Genomic DNA, 20,231 nt, shown 5'->3' on the forward strand with positions numbered 1-20,231 from the left:
GATATACTGTGCTAACCAAAAGAAAGCTCAAAGGCCTATACTGATATCAGACAAATTAGATTTCAGAGCAAAGAATACTACCAGGGATAAAGAAGGCTATTCTAAAATGATGGAGTCAGTGCATCTGGAAAACATAGAAATCCTAAATGTTTATGCACTTAATAACAGAGCTTCAAACTACAAAGTAAAAACTGATAGAACTGCTAAGAGAAATAGGCAAGTCCACAGTTATAGTCAGAGGTTTCAGTACCACTTTTTCAATAGTTAATGGAACAAGTAGACAGAAAATCAGTGGAGGTTAGAAGACCTAAACATTATCAATGAAATTAATTGATCTTTTAGACCCCTCTACCACCAGCAGCAGAATACCCAATTTTTTTAAGTGAACACAGAGTATTACCAAGAGACTATACTTGAGGGACATAAAATAAGACAATAATTCTTTGACCACAGTGGAATTAAATTAGATCTCAATAAGATCATCTCTGGAAAACTTACAAATATTTAAAACTAAATAATGTATTTTTAAATAACTCATGAATGAGAGAAATCAAAAGGGAAATCAGAAAGTTGCTGTATTCAGTGAAAGTGAAAAAATAGTGTATCAAAAAGTGTGCAGTACAGGGAGAAATTTATAGCACCATATGCATGTATGGGAAAAGAAATGGTCCCAAATTAATGACCTCTCCTACCTTAAGAAACTAGGGGGTAGGGAAGGAAATTAAAGTAGTCTAAAGTTGGTAGATGAAATAATAAAAATCAGAAGAAATCAATGAAATGGAAAAAAGAGAGAAAAATCAATGAAACCAAAAGCTGATTCTTTGAAAAAAATCAAATTCATAAACCTGTGATAGACACAGGCTGGGGTGACTCCTGAATGTGTAATCCCTTCCCCTTAAGTGTGGGTGGAAACTGTAGTTTATATCTGACCAATAAAACTATTGCAAATCCACATGTCCAATATCCTTCCCCCACTTTATGGATGAGACAGTTGAGGGCTGAGAACAAGAGGACTTTACAAAGTCATCCAAGTAGCCCAATGCAAAGGAGTTGGCTTTGTCCATATTGAAGCTTCTGGATGAAAATAGGAGAGCTCAGGTGGAAAGTCATCTTTTTGGTGTGATTAATTCATCCACTTCTCCCAGCGTGCTCCCTTCTCTATGCCAAGCACTATGCTAGGTATGCTTCATCATGTTTTTCCTATATGAAAACTTGATTTTCTAGTCTTTGGTTCTAGTTTCCTAGCAGATAGCAAAACTTTCTAAACTGTTGTCCCCTAAAAGTATTTGAACTACTTTTGAAGAAATAGGTTGTTTTCTCCAAGAAGTATAACCTTTACATTACTCTTACATTAGGAGGATTTAAACTCAGTGTGGATTCACTGTGGACTTTTTTACTGTTGTAGGTCTGAATCGTTTGCTTACTAATGGCTCCTATGAAGCTGCATTTCCTCTGCACGAGGTATTGTCCTGCCTTTTCTCCTTCTCTGTCAATTCCTTGTTGTTAAATCAGCTTCTGGGGATAGTTATTAATTGCGTTCATTGATACGACATTTGTTTAGAATGAATCTAATTTGTTCAGTGAGTAGATGGGGAGGCCCTACTTGCATTGTTACATCTCTCACCCAGCACAGATTTATTTCTCCATATCTTTTTTATGTAACTGCAAGAGTACTCGAATCAAGAGTCACTCAGCATGAATTTAGAAGAATGGCTGAGGGACTCCAAGTCATAAAATTAAAGAGGCATTGAAAATTTGCATGATGTGCTGGACCCAGGGGGAAAATGTCTCTGAAATATATAGTCTCTGCAACAACAACAAAAAATTTATAGCTAATCCTTAAAGAGTGGGAGGAAGCCATCTTGTGAAGACTCTAGTAACTAAATGATGATAAATGGAAATTAATAGTAGTGTACTTATTGTTGCTTATTTAAGATGTATAAATTTTTATAGTCTCCTTTTTTACTGCACAATCTTTGTCATCTATAAGGACGTTTATAAATGTAACTGTAATTACCCTTACCTCTATTTTTCCCATTAGATTTTAGGTAATTTAATCCAGAATTATCTTTACATATATGGTAATTTAATCTATAATTCTCTTTGCATATATGGGTTTTCAGGGCCATAATTCTCATGATTGGTGAGAGATTAGTGTAATTTTCATGGTGCCTACTCCATACCAGTCATAGTATGACACCAAGAACACAAAGATAAGTATCATAGCCAGTGTCCTCTAAGACCTCACACAGTGGCAGAGTGAAATTACTATTAGATTTTCTTAACAATCTTCTATTAGAAACAATGTTAATGGCTTGTCAGTTAGGCTTGGAGGATAGTTCCAGCTACCCACCAATGGCAGGTCTTCCCAAAATATATTTCTTATATGGCTTATGGAGTTTCTTCTCTTGGTTTTAAACATCAGGAGGATAGAGAAGGTGGTATACAATTTTTATTATTATTTTTTTTATTAGAGTATAGTTGCTTTACAATGTTGTGTTCATTTCTACTATACAGCAAAATGAATCATCTATACAGATACATAAATTCCCTCCTTTTTGTGTTGAGGTCACCACAGAGTATTTAGTGAAATTTTTAAAACCTTTTTTCATTAAGAAAACTAGAGGCTTTGATCCAAGACCCGATTAACAGACAGTCATGAAACCTTTTTGGAATGATCCTTTTTGTGTGATAGAAGCAAACATTTTGACACAAAAGTTTTCTCGAGCCACACACAGGTGTTTCTGAACTCGAAAGACACATGTCCCCAGAGGATACCATGTGGTTATTAGTTGGCATTGCCCCAGTAAAGGGTTTCAGAGAGAATTGCATTCTTCCGCTGCCTACCCCTTGCCCACAGTAAGGGCAGTGTTGAACAGTTGGGGGTGGACAGAGTCTCGATGCAGACGAGTGGGTGGTGGGCTTGCCGATATCTGAGGAGATGCAACTGTGAAACCCCAGAATAACTCCAGGCCTTCTCTGTGGTTTTTACATCTTGCTAAATCCCTGCATTGTATGAAAAGAGAATTTTCCAGTTAGTAACTGCAGCTGCAGTAATAACATAATCACTCTTTTGAATCTTGCTCTCAGTTTAACCTCCTTGTAGTATTTGACAGCATAACAACCTTCAGAGGCAGGAAGGGCAGCTCTGGTTGCCTTGTTTTATGATGAAAACTTAAATAGAGGTTCAGAGAAAGCTTAGCCCACCCCCAGTTATGGAGTGAGTTGGTAGTTGAGCTGAGACTAGAACTTGAGTGAGTTCCTTGTCTCTCAGGCCTGTTCACTTCCTCCTAAGAAAGGATTTCTCAAGTTAAAATGTCAATAGCTTACCTCCAGACAACATGCCTTTTCTGTTGGTGAAACTAGCATTAACACTAACTGAACTTAAAAAAAAAAAAAAGCCTACTCCTCTGACCCATGGTATCCTCATTTGTTCCATGAGGATGTCAAATTATATTTGAATTATTGTAAATTTGAGGTGACTTACAACTCTTACATTGTAAAATTTTCTGCCCTTGGTCACAAGGCCATGTGACAAGCTGTTTACCAACTATTGATATTTTAGTCTTGAGACAAGTAGGAAAGAGAACTCCTAAGTCTTGGGCATGGCCTCTGGGCAAGATGCTCTGTTCATTCGAATCACAAAAGAAGCCCAGTGAGGCAGATGTTGTTAGTTCCACTGTGAACTGGGAATCCAAGGCTCAGAGAGTGTTAGATATCCTAGCTAAAAAGTAGCAGAACTGACTTTGAACTCAGTGCAGACCTGCATGATTCTAGCAAGCATGGGCTTTTGGGCTTTTTTTACTGCATGGCATCAACATCAAAACTATGTCTGGAATAACTAGTCCTACTCTTTTCCCTTCAATAGAATGGATCTATCCTTGTACCATCCCTATTGCTACTCTTGCCATAAAAACTAGTATTACAGCTCCCTTACATGCATAGCTTCTCCCAGTATCCCCCATCAGAGGGGAACATTTGTTTTAATTAATGAATCTACATTGAACCATCATAACCAACCAAAGTTCATAGTTTATTTTAGGGCTTACTCTTGGTGTTGTATTCCATACATTCTTTGAGTTTAAACAAATGTATAATAAACATGCATCCACAATTATAGTATCACACAGAGTATCTTCTACCTTAAAAAGATAAAAACAAAAAGAACTAGCACTACTATCGGTTTTTGCTCTTGGCTTTTGTGGGTATTACCTCAGTGGCCATGGTGTTTTTATGCAGGGAAGTTACAGAAGTAAAAACTCCATTAGAACCCACGGAGCGGTAAACCACCGACATCTGCTCTATGAGTGCTGGGCGTCCTGGGGTGTGTGGTATAAATACCAGCCTTTGGATCTTGTAAGGTGAGTTCTTAACCAGCTGTGACTATAAAGCTTATGCAGAATAACTAGGGCAGGCTGTGAGCTGGGACAAGCCAACACTGGGGGAAAAACAAACTGAGATCCACAGCTGACACTCAAATTGGACTTCTTCCCAAGAGGCAGCTCATCAGAGGACATGGATTGTTCTTGGTAAACCTGACCTCCTTCTGCTGAGGCTGGTGTTCCCTCTAAAAGGGACTTAGAAAGGGGTGTGTGAGATTAAACCAGGCCTCTCACAGGATTCTGTAAGAATCTGATCACCCAGGTGACTGTTAGTGACAGCGTATCAATGATTGTTGAGAGGTAACACTGCTTACACGCATTAATGATAATGGAGTATTAGTAACTCTTGGGCAAATAGGAAATAGAGGGTGCTGTCATTCTAATAAATTTTAGGCTTACTTTCATTTTCATTTCAAACTAATAACCTTTAAAGATAGTTTTAATTCCACAGGTCAAAAAAGTATCTGCTTTTAATTTGAGATAATCATGCATTGAAAGTGTATGTCCTTTAATGGTCTATATGTGCCCAATATTCTGCCATGGCAGTGTTTATTCTGTGTAGAGACTGATAATTCAGAGTGGGTAATGACAATCCATATGTCACTGATTCCTTATTAAAAAGAAAATCATACTTTATTTCTTAGACTAGGTGGACTAATATCACTTTTCCCTGAGCCCTTAAAAAATGAGCCCAGAGGAAAATGAAATAATAAGTCAACTCACCTTACATTTCATCTCGCTGGGTAGTCATTCTTCCTTCCAGAGTCCTTGTTACAAGGGTTTACTCCTGTTGAGCCAATGACATTGATGAATTGTGACCCCTTCTGGGTGTGAGTAACAAATGATCCACATGACCTGAGAAAGTGAAAAATGTTTTCTGAGATGAGACCATTTACTTTTGACCAGTCTCAATATGTGATAGAATAGAAGAGGGGAAAAAAATAAAAGTCAGTCCTGGCAAAGCATCTCCCATCCATGACAGTTACTTGATTAAGATTTTGCAATTTTTTGATCAGTATTAATTAACTATCCATTGTGTTCCTAGTACAAAACTAAGTACCTTTGGCAAAAACAGAGAACCCATGGTCTCTGGCTTTGAGAAATGCACAGTTTCCTTCAAGAAAACCAGCCCTGCAAACTTGAAACAACTGGAAAACAAGGCTTTGCATAATTTGGTAGCATGTGTGACAGAGGCCAAAAGTTTGACAGCAATTAGGAAAAATGGAAGGATGGATCTGGGCCAGTGCCCCTGTGTAAGGCTCCGCAGAGCTGAGGCCTAGAAGAGCAGTGGGATTGGTGTTGGCCAAGGAGAAGGGGCATGAAAAACACAAGCAAGATTTGAATGGAATGATGTTGTTGAGCAACTGGGGGATCACATATCTTAAATAGTTCCTGCCCTATATCTAGCTTTTGCTTCCTCCACATCTCTCAAATCACACCGAGTATCTCCTCTGCCACCACTGCCTTCACCTGTGACCTGGACTATGACTGTTTTCCTCTACCTGGTCTTCTTTTCTCCTCTCTGGCCCTTCCACATCATTCTCTACCCTGGAGACAAAATGTGTTGTTGTTGTTGTTCAGTCACGAAGTTCTGTCCAACTCTTTGCAAACCCCATGAACTGCAATGCACCAGGCTTCCCTGTCCTTCACTATCTCCCAGAGTGTGCTCAAACTCATGTCCATTGAGTCAGTGATGCCATCCAACCATCTCATCCTCTGTTGCCCCCTTCTTCTCCTGCCCTCAATCTTTCCCAGGATCTGGGTATTTTCCAGTGAGTTGGCTCTTCACATCAGGTGGCCAAAGTATTGGAGCTTCAGCTTCAGTATCAGTCCATCCAATGAATATTCAGGGTTGATTTCCTTTAGGATTGACTGGTCTGATCTCCTTGCTGTCCAAGGGGCTGGATTGACTAAAATCCTTTCACCATTTTTCAATTTTCTCAGGACAAAAGTCAGTGTATGGTCTGTAAGGCCCATCAAGGCTTAGCCTTTGCCCACCTCAACAGCCCACTTGTTTTTTAAAGATTTTTTTAAATGTAGACTATTTTTAAAGTCTTTATTGAATTTTTATTTTTTTTTTACAATATTGTTTCTGTTTTATGTTTTGATTTTTTGGCCACAAGGCATTAGCTCCCCAACCTGGAATCAAACCTGTACCTCCTGCATTGGAAGGCGAAGTCGTAACCACTGGACACCCAGGGAAGTCCCAGTCCATTTCCTGTTGTCAGTGTTCCAGCCACACTGCCCTTATTTCACCAACATCACTCCTACCACAGGGCCTCTGTTTCCTCTCCTGGAAAGACTCTATCGCTAACCCCACCTAGTTAACTTTCATTCATCAGCACAACAGTCACTGCCTCAGGGAAGAAGTCTTCCCTGGCTAAAGTTGTCAGATTGCCTTGTTATACATACTTATTGCACTGTGTCCCTCTCTTCTCTTTTCCCGGTTTTGTAACTAGAAGCTTATTTCTTTAATTGATTTAGCTTGTCACCCACAAGCTTCACAGGAGTAGGGACCAAGCTTATTTTGCTCACCATTGTATTCTCAGCACTTAGCACAGTATTTGGCATAGATCAGGTGTTTTTTAATTTGTTGAATGAATACATGAATGTATGTGTATATGAATATATGCTGTAAAAGTCTTCTGGAAGAGGAGGGTTTCTGTTGAGACATAGTAGGAGATATGATACATAATTCATGATTTTTAGGAGCCATTGTGTAGGAGGAGAGCGGCAGACAGTATTCAGGGACAGATGGTCAACATTTGTCAACATTTGTCTAGAATGAGAATAAAAAATAATTAGAGTATTCTTATACTGGATTAAGAAATAATTAAGCTCTAAGTTATGAAATGTGGGATAGGAAACACAATAATAATATTTAAGAAATAAAAACCAAGGAACTTCCTGGACACTTTCAAACTTCACATACCACAGGGCACTAGGCAGACTGGTTAGTCTCAGAAAAATACCTATAGAGGTAGATGCTGATGCCTGTGAAAAGTCCTCACTTAAAAGGGAAAGTTGCTCTCAGTATTGATTCATACTGAGTCTCAGTAGAGTTCTTTCTTAGTGATATCTTATGATTCTAGCATTGTAAACATCTTATAAAATTACAAAATATTAAAAGGGGGTGTTTAAAGGTTTTTGCCATAATTTTGTTTACTATTCTTAAAAATATATATAATACATAAACAAACACACACTTAGAAATGGCAAAAATATTATGTGTTGGCACCAAGTCTTCAGATTCCCCTGATTCCTCATGATTAACAGTATTATACATAATTTCCTGAATAAGCTGGGTTTGTCCTATGTTTTCAGAACAAGCTTGTGTGTGATCATGTTCTTGTATGAAAGGGTTCATACCATTTCTTTTCTAGAGTAATAGGAAAAGAAGTTTAAGTCCAGAGCCTAGATTTGCTCAAACATTCCATTCTCTTGGCTTAATTTGTCTGTATGGTTATCAGCAAGGCCACCACAAAGTAAAATGACTGGTCAAAGTGTTAGAATGCCTGACTACAAACACTTCAATATAATTTGCAAGACTTTTATATCATAAACAGGCGGTACTTTGGAGAGAAGATTGGGTTGTATTTTGCCTGGTTGGGCTGGTACACCGGCATGCTCTTCCCAGCTGCCTTCATTGGACTGTTTGTCTTTTTGTATGGCGTCATCACTCTGGATCACTGCCAAGTCAGGTATGGAGAGGTCTGGGTGAGCCTGCCTTTGCTTATGCTTGGAGATGGGTATTTGTGGTTTGGGAGTGTTTACAGACTGTGGGTCTACTTAGCTATTCATTTTAACATCTTTCCAGTCTCCTGGGAAAATTCTAAAGGTTCAGTTCACAAAATCTGTCCATCCATTGCCCTTGCTGCTGTGGTCTCTAGCTACCCAGGAGTTCACTTTTATGGATATACAAGTCACTGTGAATCCACAGAGGGCTTGCCAGGTGGCTCAGTGGTAAAGAACCTGTCTGCCAATGTGGGAAAGGTGGGTTCAGTCCTTAGTTTGGGAAGATATCCCTGGAGGAGGAAATGGCACCCTACTCTGGTATGCTTGCCCGGAGAATCCCATGGACAGAGAAGCCTGGTGGACTACAGTCCATAGGGTCTTAAAGACTTGGACATAACTGAGCAAACAAACATGTATCCACAGAATAATGGCTTTCATTCACTGGCTCAAAGTTGTTCTCTTTCTGACTTTTTTACCTTTTTTCCTACTACTACTGCAAAATAGTGGGTTAATTACCTTTTTATCAATTGTGTGTTCCCATAAAGACCTGTAAGCTAGACACCTGTAAGAAAGACATCTCACCAACTTTCTGGGACCTTGAGAATGAGTCAGTGTTAGCAGTTGTTATCTTGGCTCTTTCACTAGAATATAGTCTAAGGTATTCATAGAGCTCTTAATACAATGCTAGACAATGTCCTTAAATAAGAAACGTGCCTTTTAGAAGTGATTGCAAAAATAGAAGTGACCTACAAAAATATTTTAATTTCTGGGGAAGTTGTTAATGAGATGTAATTTTCTCCTAGAACTGTTCCCTAGTATTTTTTCCTCCATAATTCATTCTTATTTATCATGCACATAGAAATTAAGGCTAGCACTTCCTCCCCCCCACCCACCCATTGTTTCCCCATCCATTTGCCATGAAGTGATGGGACTGGATGCTATAATCTTAGTTTTCTGAATGTTGAGTTTTAAGCGAACTTTTTCACTCTCCTCTTTCACTTTCATCAAGAGGCTCTGTAGTTCTTCTTCGCTTTCTGCCATAAGGGTGGTGTCATCTGCATATCACTAATGGTAAAAGCAACAATTTGTTCTCCAGGGAAATTTGACAGTCCTTAACCTGTGTTCATTTTAACACAGTATAATCAAAGTATAAATTGTCAGGATGGGGGCCTCATAAGGCTGGCGTTTCTTTCCCATAATTCAGTATGAAATGTCTTCAAACCTGTGCAGTATTGTAAATGACTCCTGTATAATCTGAGATCTAACCATCAATATTTTGCTTCATGTGTTTTCCTGAGCTTAACTTATTAATATGGAAAAGCCAAGAAACAGCCTGATAAATAAATAGGTGTATCAAACTATAAAACTGTGTAGGCACTTGGTTACATTAATAACTAAGAAAAGGGTAAGAAGCTTCCAAGGGCAAAAATTTGATCTACTGAATCTTATTTACTGGTCGACTAGTCTGGTGAAATTGAAGGGGAAGAAAATGCTGTTATATCATCAAAAAGCAGTCCTTTTCTGTTCTGTTTTCCAGTAAAGAAGTCTGCCAAGCTACAGATATCATCATGTGTCCTGTGTGTGATAAATACTGTCCATTCATGAGGTTGTCAGACAGCTGCGTTTATGCCAAGGTAATTCCAAATATGCTGTATTTTAGTCAGATTAAATTTAACATATATCTTCCTGAGAGACAGTGGTGACCACATTCTTTCTGTCCATTTTAATCTTTGATTCTCAAGTTTATTTTGTAGGAGAGGTTTATCTTTATCATTTAGTACTCTAATTCAGATATCTTTTTATTGCATATGTGTTTTCAATGTTGTGGTTCTGATTATTATCACAGGGAGCAAGTAGAACAGTTGATAGAATCAGTGGAAGTTAAGTTCAGGTCTTGACTGTGCTCTTTACCACTTGTCAGTGTAGGAGCACATTATGTAACTTCTTCTGTGCCTCAGTTTTCTCATCTGTGAAGTGGAGAACATGATGACTGTTTCATTTTTTAAATGTGATAAGGCGTATGATGAGCATGAAAAAAGTGAAAGTGTTAGTCACTCAGTCGTGTTCCACTCTTTGCGAGCCCATGGACTGTACTGTAGCCCACCAGGCTCCTCTGTTCATGGAATTCTCCAGATAAGAATACTGGAGTGGGTAGCCATTCCCTTCTCCAGGGAATCTTCCCAACCCAGGGATTGAACCCATGTCTCCTGCACTGCAGGTAGATTCTTTTACTGTCTGAGCCGCCAGGTGGGTATAGTGCTTGGCAAACGGCAAGATCTCAGTAAATGACAACTGCTGTCATTTTCCTCCTCTTCGCCATCATTATTATCCAAAAAACTAGACTGACAGCTAGCTCAGCTGCTTACTGCCTTGACCTTGCACATGTACAACCTCTTTGAGCATAAACTTTCTCATCTTTAAAGTGCAAGCATTGATAGCTGCCCTCTCTGTGCCATGGCATGTCATGAGGCCTAAAGAAGACAGTAAATGTGAAAGTGTTTTGAAAAAATTACATAGAACCATTCTGTCTGTGTGTTATTACATACCCCTTTCTGCTTTATACCTTACTTTATTAAAGTTTTAGACATGTTCATTGAAATTCTAGGGTTTATTACTGAAGGGTAGTATCATTAATGTAAAGCAATGGCTGAAATATAGACTGATGAAGACTTTTCCAAGACCCACTGCCTATCAGTTTACCCAGATTTCAGGTATAAAAGGGGTTGGCAGATTTTATGTAACCTCCGCAATCACTGTGACTTGGATTTTTCTGTGCATACAGCTGGCATTGCAGAGTTTAAGTGTAGGAACATTTGATCGGCAGCCCAGGAGCCCACCTGCCCATTCATGCTGTCTCTAGCCCTGCAGGTGGCCAGTCTGGTGGGAGGATAAGCACCCAGCTATGATTTTAGAAAGATCTGGGCTCTTAGTATGAGCTACAAAGATCCAAAAAAGCACCAAATACTCTCCCTTCCTTTGGTGAACACGCAGATAGGCCTGCCTGGATGAGGACAAATTCAGTAGAGTGAGCTTGGGAAACAGAAGGGTGGTGCTGAGAATCAGAAGACTTTGTTCAGTAATATAGTCTTGTTTAAAGATTATGAGCTAAGCTGAAATGACTCAGGTGTAAAAATCCTGCTTTTGAGGAATCTCAGAAGCCCAGTTATTTTTTGCTTGGGGGTGTTTGTTATGTGAAAGGTCTGCCTTAAATAAAAATCTTTTTTTTTTAGGGGAGCTATAATAATTCCTTAAAAGAGCATCATGAATAGTTTCAAGTGCTCAGATTTCATCAATATCTGTTTCAGAAAGTGTATATTGCCTAGTTTGGAGTTTTTTGGAGGCAGCTGACTTCCCCAGATATCCTGTTATTTTAGCCCATGCTAAATGTGCTAGTCCCATGAAGTATCAGTCACTTAGGGTGAGGGTCAGAAGCCAGATCAGTCCTGGTGAGTTTACAAAGAGAAGAGAACAGTGTGTCCTAGGCACCACTGAGTGTAGGAATTTTCTGGCTAGTTTCATTTTTAAGCCTGCTTAGAACAAAGCAGAATTGGGAGAAGGCTCTCCCCCTTGACTGTAACCAACCATTCCTGGGGTTTAAAAGGGAAAACACTGAGAAGTGAAAGCCTGAGGCCAAATGGCCAGGCTGCACCTGCATCCCTCATTTCTCCAACAAAACAGGACTCTCTGAGCATCCCTGACATCACCCCCACGAATACCTGCCCTCATGGTTTGACCTGCTGTCCTTGATTGCTGAGGGAGGGGAAACTAATTTTCCAGTGACCACTGAGGTAGAGGCTAGAATGGAACTTACATATTTCTCTATCCTGTGTTCTCACTCTGCTTGGGAACCACCTCCACCCCCACCATTTCACACACGCGTGTGAGCGTGCACACACACACACACACTTTAAAGCAACCTTGTAACTCCCCCAGCATTTCTCAGGCTCTTTGTCTCTGTGTTTTGTTCCATCAATTCCTGAAATCGACTATCCTGTTTCTCTGACTTTGACTTTGGCAGAGGGAGCCATCCGCTTATCCTAGCTCACCATCTTAGGAGGGACTGGACGTTCCTATTCACCCTGATAAACATATTTCCAGATTGGTAACTGCAGCTGGAAAATGTGTCTCTCCAAGTGTTTGCATACCAATCCCAGAGAAGGACTCCTGTGGGCTGTATTTGAGCCACGTGACTCCTAGTGACCTACATGAGAGAGACCTGTTACCCAGAGGAGGAGGAAAGCTGATCCACACAGCCCAAAACAATGACAACCACAATCCATTCCAGAATCTTCCCTGATGGTGCAGGGAGTTTCCACCACGGACTACCCTAGTAAGGGGCACAAACTAACCACCTACCATTAGGACTTTCAGGCTTGATTTGATGCTGACCACCTGATGTACACAGCGTAACACTCCTTCTGGCATCAAAATAAATTGGCTTCAGACTTGTCTCACACTAAGTATTTAAATACTGCCCGTCTCTCCTGTGTTTAAAGAAATAAGTCGTAAACTTGTGGAAAATTTTGAAATATTTTGTACTCTGATATAATAGGAAAAGACTTGCTTATACTTGGCATGTTCTCCAAGGGACAGTAAAGTATATTTTATAGAGAGCTATAAAGCACCAAAAAAAGGTTATGCTTTATGAACGTATCAGTCATCATTTCAATTTGGCCTGACACTGGTGTGATTTATCCTGGAGGCGGAAATGAGCTCGGCAGTTTTGCGACGGAAATAGATATTTTTGTTTTCTGCCATGGTGATTGCAATAAAATGTATTATTTTGGCAATAATGTATTTGCTAGCTGTCTCTGTGTCATGAATAAGAGGTAAATGTAGTGATTACCTGAGGTTTTAATAGAGGTAGAAGTTAATGGGTTGCTCTTCTTTACAGTGCTGAAGTCCAGAGGGCAGCCCAGAAAATGTTTATTCAAAACTATACACACAAAATAGACATGTTTTCAAAGAGAATAAATGAGGCATTAAAACCAGTGCTGGGAAAATCAGAAACCTTTACAGCAGCAACATGAATACCTACCAGCCTTAAATACAAACCTATCCATATGTAGATGTGTGTTAGTTTTAATAATGCACAAAAGGAAATTCTTAATAGCACCACTGGGGCTGCTGATCCATGCTCAACTAAGTGATATTCACATAAATGGAGCAAAGTCTCTTTTCCATATCCAGACTATTTCACAGTTTGAAAAAAAAAAAAAAACAAAAACTTCTTCCCTCTGATCTAAAAGGAATATCCCCCAAAGAAACCCTTTAAAATTCATCACATCATCAGAGCTATTTTTCCAGAATGTGACAAATGTGAATTGCAGTATTGTATATAAGACATTGGTTTAACTGTGACTCATGTTCCCAGGTAACCCACCTTTTTGACAATGGAGCCACTGTCTTCTTTGCTGTCTTCATGGCAGTCTGGGGTAAGTGTTCCACATTTGTATGACTTGAGTTCCCATCATTTGCTCTATGATATGTTCCTTTAAAATCTGATTTTGAATATGAGAGGAAGAAGCATAAGTAAATTCAGTTTGGCTGTTCTGTTAGACACAAGTTGATAAATAATTCATTTGGTTTATTTTTAAGGTGATGTTTTATAGGACAACATGTCTTATTTCTCTTAAGCCTTCCAACATTTTCATCAGCATTCCATTATTGGAGTAAAATTCACCTTCTGTTGGAGACAAAAGTAAAGCTTATAGTATACCAAAAGGTCTGATGGTTAAGACCTGATTACACATCTCAGTGTATATGGGAATTTCTAATGTGAGTGGAATATTTTCATCTGACTAGTGTATGAATACTCACCTCTAGCATTCTTCCAGTTCTGGTCAAAATGACTCCTTATAAACAAGAGCTACTTACAGTGCTGAATTGAGTCCTTTTAAATAGTTTCAAGCCAATAGCCATATAATAACAAAGTATGATGGAACATTCACTGAAAGAATTATTTAGCCCAAAGGAGTTACTTCTCCCACTTTTGGGTTTAATAGTATCTTCCTCAGTATCGTTTATTTCAATCACTCAGTCATGTCCGACTCTTTGCAACCTCATGGACTGCAGCATGCCAGGCTTCCCTGTCCATCACCAACTCCCAGAGCTTGCTCACACTCATATCCATTGAGTTGGTGATGCCACCCAACCATCTCATCCTCTGTCGTCCCCTTCTCCTCCAGCCTGCAGTCTTGCCCAGCATCAGGGTCTTTTCCAATGAGTCAGTTCTTTGCATCAGGTGGCCAAAGTATTGGAGTTTCAGCTTCAGCATCAATCCTTCCAATGAATATTCAGGACTGATTTTCTTTAGGATGGACTGGTTGGATCTCCTTGCAGTCCAAGGGACTCTGAAAAGTCTTCTCCAACACCACAGTTCAAAAGCATCAATTCTTCACTACTCAGCTTTCTTTATGGTCCAACTCTCACATCCATACATAACTACTGGAAAAACCATAGCTTTGACTAGATGGACCTTTGTTGGCAAAGTAATGTCTCTGCTTTTTAATATGCCGTCTAGGTTGATCATAGCTTTTCTTCCAAGGAGCAAGTGCCTTTTAATTTTATGGCTGTAGTCACCATCTGCAGTGATTTTAGAGCCCAAGAAAATAGTCTCTCACTGTTTCCATTGTTTCCCTATCTACTTGCCATGAAGTGATGGGACTGGATGCCATGATCTTAATTTTCTGAATGTTGAGTTTTAAGCCAACTTTTTCACTCTCCTTTTTCACTTTCATCAAGAGGCTCTTTAGTTCTTCTTCGCTTTCTGTCATAAGGGTGGTATCATCTGCATATCTGAGATTATTGATATTTCTACCAGCAACCTTGATTCCAGCTTGTGCTTCATCCAGCCCAGCATTTCTCATGATGTACTCTGCATATAAGTTAAATAAGCAGGGTGACAATATACAGCCTTGATGTATCTTCCTAGTAAAATAATTATAGAGCTTTAATTTAATCATATATAAAAGTCAGGACAAATTCGTAATAAATGATGAATGGTGGTTACCTTTGGAGAGACGGTTATCTTTCATGGAAGGGTAAGTGAACAGTGAGGAGAGACCTTTTACACTATATATTTTCAATTTGGTTTGAATGCTTTTTACAACATTTATGCATTTCTTCCAGAACATAAAAGGCCAGAAATCTCAATTTTGAGGTTATTGAACTCTACTCACTCAAGGCTTAGGTTCATGTTGTTCCTTATGTCTAAAATGAATATTAGAATCTTTGCCAACTTTCAAGGCCCAGCTGAAATGGCATCTTCACCAGCCAGAAAGGGTCTTCCTCCTTTGAACTTTCATAGCATTTGATTTATGCCCATTCTTTGGGCACTAATAATAATTTGCATACACAATTTTTCTCATAGGTTCATGGTCCACAGGGACCATTATGATCATGGGAGTCCTTATATGTTTCTTTTAAAGACAGAGAGATTAATGTTTATTGGATGGATGGACAGATGGATGAATGGATAGATTGGAGGAAAAGAAGGAAAAGAGAAGAAAATTACCAGAAGAATTTATTTTTTAAAAAATGCTTATTTGGTTGTGTTGTTTTTAGTTGTGGCGCATGCGATCTTCATCGCCTCATATGGGATTTTGTGGTGCACGGCCTTTGTAGTTGTGGTATGCGGGCTTAGTTGCCCCGAGGCATGTGGAATCTAAGTTCCCCAGCCAGGGCTCAAGCCCACATTCCCTGCATTGCAAGGCAGATTCTTAACCACTGGACCACCAGGGAAGTCCCACCAAAAGAATCTCTTTATGAGACAATGAATATGTTTAAATGGACTCTGTGACAAATAGAAATATAAACCCTTGTTCTCTTTAGGGGGATTGTCCTATATATTTTATGTCTTCTTTACCTCAAGCTCTTCAAAAGAAATTTGTCCCACCCACCACAGCTCTGTTGAAGGGACATTTTTGAACCCTGTGATACCAGTTCCTCTTACCCAGTGGGTGTTTGTCCCAGGAGTAGTCAAACCATAGGTTGGGAGAAGTTCTGAGGTCTGGCCAAACAGGAACTGGTAGTGCCACCCAGGGTCTTATTCTTAAGAATGTGACTTGGAGAATGTGGAAGGACACTGGGAATTGGTAGTAGAAACGGACACTGAAAGATGCAGAGAGGGAAGAAGGGAGAGAGACTGACAGTGGCTAGCAGTGAGGACCAGGAGGAATTCTGAGCAGACTGAAGTTATGACCAATCAGAACCTAGAAATAAGCAGAAACAAAGAACTAGTGGAAGAAACTTAGACTAGAGGGTACAGAAACCAACTGGTAGCCAACTTGGAGAAAACGCAAGACAGTCCCCCAGAGAGAAGCAGAGAGAGAATGCAGCCAAGTCATGTGGAGTATCAGGGTGAAGCCGCAGGGTCTCTTATGTCTATACTCTCTCAAGCTGTTGGCTTCCATATCCTGTCTGAATAGGTTCAGTCTTTTAATTCCCGTGGGATTTCTGCCTCCTTTGGTGGGCCTTGCAAAAGCCCTCACGATTTGTGCTACCCATTTCTGTATCTCTTGCAAACAATGGAAGCTAACCATAATAGAGTTTTGGTTACAGGAATGACCTCTCAGGTCAAGAATGTGTATCTGGCTTTTCTAGAATGTATTGGTAACCATGATCATGAAACATAATAAGCCATCCAGTACTGCAGTTTCGCCATGGTTACAAATGAGGAGACTGAAAAATGTACTCATTTCCTAAACCCATGGTTTCCATACTTTTTCAAGTCATGACATGTAGAAAATGATAATACTTGTACAATATGCTGATGTCCATGAGGGAGCCTGCTTGTGGCCAGGTATAATACTGCCCTAAGCATCCTAGCCCTAGTCACCTCCCAAACTGATGGGATTATTACCTCTTGCAAACCTATAATCCATTCCTGGCACACATAAGGGGAAGCTCTGCTTTGGGCTACTGGTCTACTGTGTAACGAGTGAACACTTCTGTAGAGAGAGTAGTGTTCTGGAAGAATTAATACCTAAAACTCCCTTGCCCACTTCAGTGTCCCATCAATTTAACATACACTTGACTGAAATCATATTTTCTTCTCCCATAGTTACCCAGAAGTAAAATTCTGGTAGATTGATAATTGTCTATAAGGTAGAGGTTGTCATTGCCACCCCTCACCCAGTACCACCATTATAAAGGAGATGGCATTCCTTCCTTGCAAGTTGGAACATCTTATACTGGGGATAACGGATAGATTTTATTATTTTATCTCTGCCAACCTCAGTGGACTGAAGTGAAGCCTGAAGCATGGAGGTTTCAAGTAGGTGGGCTGGAGATCTGACAGCACTCGTGCCTTGGAGGGGATTCATTAAGAATCTGATAGATGTTGTGTAATAACCATTGAGCACAAGGGAACATTTTGGGGCCACTCCAGGCAAGGCAAGGCAATCCTGGAATAATTCATTTCCTGAATCACTTTGTCTTCATTGACATCTTAAAATCCTGTATTGTTCACAGAAGTAAGCTAGTTTGAGAAAAAGAATGATTTACCCCAGGTGTTTTCTTTGTAGATAGGACTTTGCCTCTTGCAGAAATCTAGACTAGCCAATAATAGTAACACTAACAATAACACAAGCCTTTACTAAGGGCTTACTGCATCCTGGACATGGTGCTAAGCATTGTACAGCATCACTTCAGTTAATCTGTAGAGCAACCTTTGACAAAGGGACTGTCACTATTCCCATGTCATAGATGAGAAAATTGGGCAATAGATAGAAAGTGGTAAGGCCAGGAGTTAAAACTGGACAAGCTTAGCTCCTCCACTCCACCACTAGGATCATGTGCTGTCTGTAATCCTGTTTGCTTCTGCTTCAAAGAGCTGAATTTTAAGATAAAGCACTGTTAAACTCATCCTGAGCCCACTATAAATGCCGCTTTGTGACGGCAGTGTTCTGTAAAAGCGTGTCAGTTCTAACCAAGCTTGGTTTAATGGTCTCAAGACCCGCCTTTACGATTGACAAGTTACAACATTTAGGAAAATGCATGCACTTTATTTTCAGGAAATTGCTGGATATGGAGATGACGAGAACAGATGTAAGTGGTTTACAAGCCCTCGGAACCGATGAAGTTGATGCGTTTGCTTTTTTGCCTTTTGCTTTGTGTTCACCAGAGAAACAATAAGGTTCCATTTGGAAACCATCTGTAGCACCCGGGAGGGCCTTTGTGTGGGGTTAGAAATCTTGACAGAGCTCTCTACCACCTTTGTTCTTGTTTGTTTGTATGTAATGGCAGGGCCTCCTGGGGACCCGAGAGGTATTGGATTGGCAAAAAATTTGTTTGGGTTTTTAGTAAGAGCTTACAGAAAACCTGAAGGAACTTTTTGGCCAACCCAGTATACTATGAGCCTAGGGCTCTGGGCTTGAATCAGAGTGGTTTAGAAAGATTCAGGGACCAGAACATTTATGGCTTAAATTCCTCTCCCTAGGGGAAAATAAAATGAGTCGTTGGAGAGTTGGTACTGGCAGAGATTTGCCAGGAAGCATATTATCTCCCTCTGTTCTCTTTTTGTTCTCCTTCCTCCGTTGTTTCTTTCTTCCTCTTTTAGCATTGCCAAAATTTAAATTATCCCCAGGAAACAAACAAATCAAGATCCTCGGAGCTTTCCAATCAAAATAAAAAGTTTGTGGTTGTTTAAATGCAAATTCAAAGATTCTGTATACAGTCTCATCAGTGATTGATGAATGAAGTATGTCTCATTTTTTTACATAAGTTAAATAAATTGTCTTTGGTTTTAGATATTTACACTAATTTTATTTTTTATACTCTTATACCATCCAACAAAGACTGGTGATTGTATATTCAAAAAAAGAAAGATATACATTTACTAAATGCCTATTAGGTACATAAGTACCATAAGTCACATATGACATGTCATCAATTTCTTATAGCCCACCAGAAAGAAACTAATATTTCCCTCTTGAAGATATTGAGGCTCAGAGAGGTTATGTTTATGTAACTTGACCCAAGATTACCTAGCAGCTGGTAAGTGGCAGAGTCTTGAATGTAAACCAGATCTAATCTTTATTTTCTTGGGCTCCAAAATCAGTGCAGACGGTGATTAAAAGATGCTTGCTCCATGGAAGAAAAGCCATGACCAACTTAGACAGCATATTAAAAAGCAGAGACATTACTTTGCCAAAAGAGGTCCGTCTAGTCAAGGCTATGGTTTTTCCAGTAGTCATGTATGAATGTGAGAGTTGGACTATAAAGAAAGCTGAGCATTGAAGAATCGATGCTTTTGAACTGTGGTGTTGGAAAAGACTCTTGAGAGTCCCTTGGACTGCAAGGAGGTCCAACCAGTCCATCTTAAAGGAAATCAGTCCTGAATATTCATTGAAAGGACTGATGCTGAAGCTGAAACTCTAATACTTTGGCCACCTGATGCAAAGAACTGACTCATTGGAAAAGACCCTGATGCTGGGAAAGATTGAAGGCAGGAGGAGAAGGGGACAACAGAGGATGAGATGGTTGGGTGGCATCACTGACTCAATGGACATGAGTTTGAGTAACCTCTGGCAGTTGGTGATGGACAGGAAAGCCTGGTGTGCTGCAGTCCATGGGGTCACAAAGAGTTGGACACAACTGAGCGACTGAACTAAACTGAATCTGCCAAACTCAGAGTTGTACCAAAATATATCCATGGTGGCATGCACCTTCGATAGGCTCTTATAAGATTTCATTACTCAGCAGACAGTGTGTATTCTCTGTCTCTTGGCATTGGGTTTACCCCCAAAAATGAATAAGATGTGATCTGTGCTTTCAAAAGTTGGTAATTATAATAGTGGGCATTAAGTCTGATTTATGAAGGGACAGTGAAGGTCCATGTAGCCAACTTCCTGAGGCAAAAAGGAAAAAGCGAAAAAGTTTCACCCAAGGAGAGATGTTAGAACCAAGTCTTAAATTTGTCAGGCAAACGAGTGGAGTCAGGGAGAAGTTTGAATAACATTCTGAGCTGAAAACTGTGTGGACAAAACTCTGAAAAGGAATGCTTGAACACTCCATGTGCTAGGGACATAGAATTTATCTTAGTTTCCTAAGGGTGCGGTAATAACATGCCACAAAGTAGGTGGCTTAAAACAACAGAAATTTATTCTTTCA

The 20,231-nt window shown here is 39.7% G+C and overlaps 1 protein-coding gene across 7 annotated transcripts in view; it reads left to right on the plus strand.

Annotated features, from left to right (window-relative positions):
• Positions 1 to 20,231, plus strand: part of ANO4 (anoctamin 4) — a 454,665-nt gene that overhangs the window by 353,255 nt on the left and 81,179 nt on the right. For all 7 annotated transcript variants that reach the window (XM_060413101.1, XM_060413102.1, XM_060413100.1 and 4 more), the window contains 5 exons: positions 1,406 to 1,461; positions 4,240 to 4,361; positions 7,949 to 8,083; positions 9,655 to 9,751; positions 13,492 to 13,552. In XM_060413101.1, the coding sequence (XP_060269084.1) occupies positions 1,406 to 1,461; positions 4,240 to 4,361; positions 7,949 to 8,083; positions 9,655 to 9,751; positions 13,492 to 13,552 (471 nt within the window). The remainder of the gene's footprint in view (positions 1 to 1,405; positions 1,462 to 4,239; positions 4,362 to 7,948; positions 8,084 to 9,654; positions 9,752 to 13,491; positions 13,553 to 20,231) is intronic.

The sequence above is a fragment of the Ovis aries genome, chromosome 3 (assembly GCF_016772045.2).
Source record: "Ovis aries strain OAR_USU_Benz2616 breed Rambouillet chromosome 3, ARS-UI_Ramb_v3.0, whole genome shotgun sequence".
Classification (NCBI taxonomy): Eukaryota; Metazoa; Chordata; class Mammalia; order Artiodactyla; family Bovidae; genus Ovis; species Ovis aries.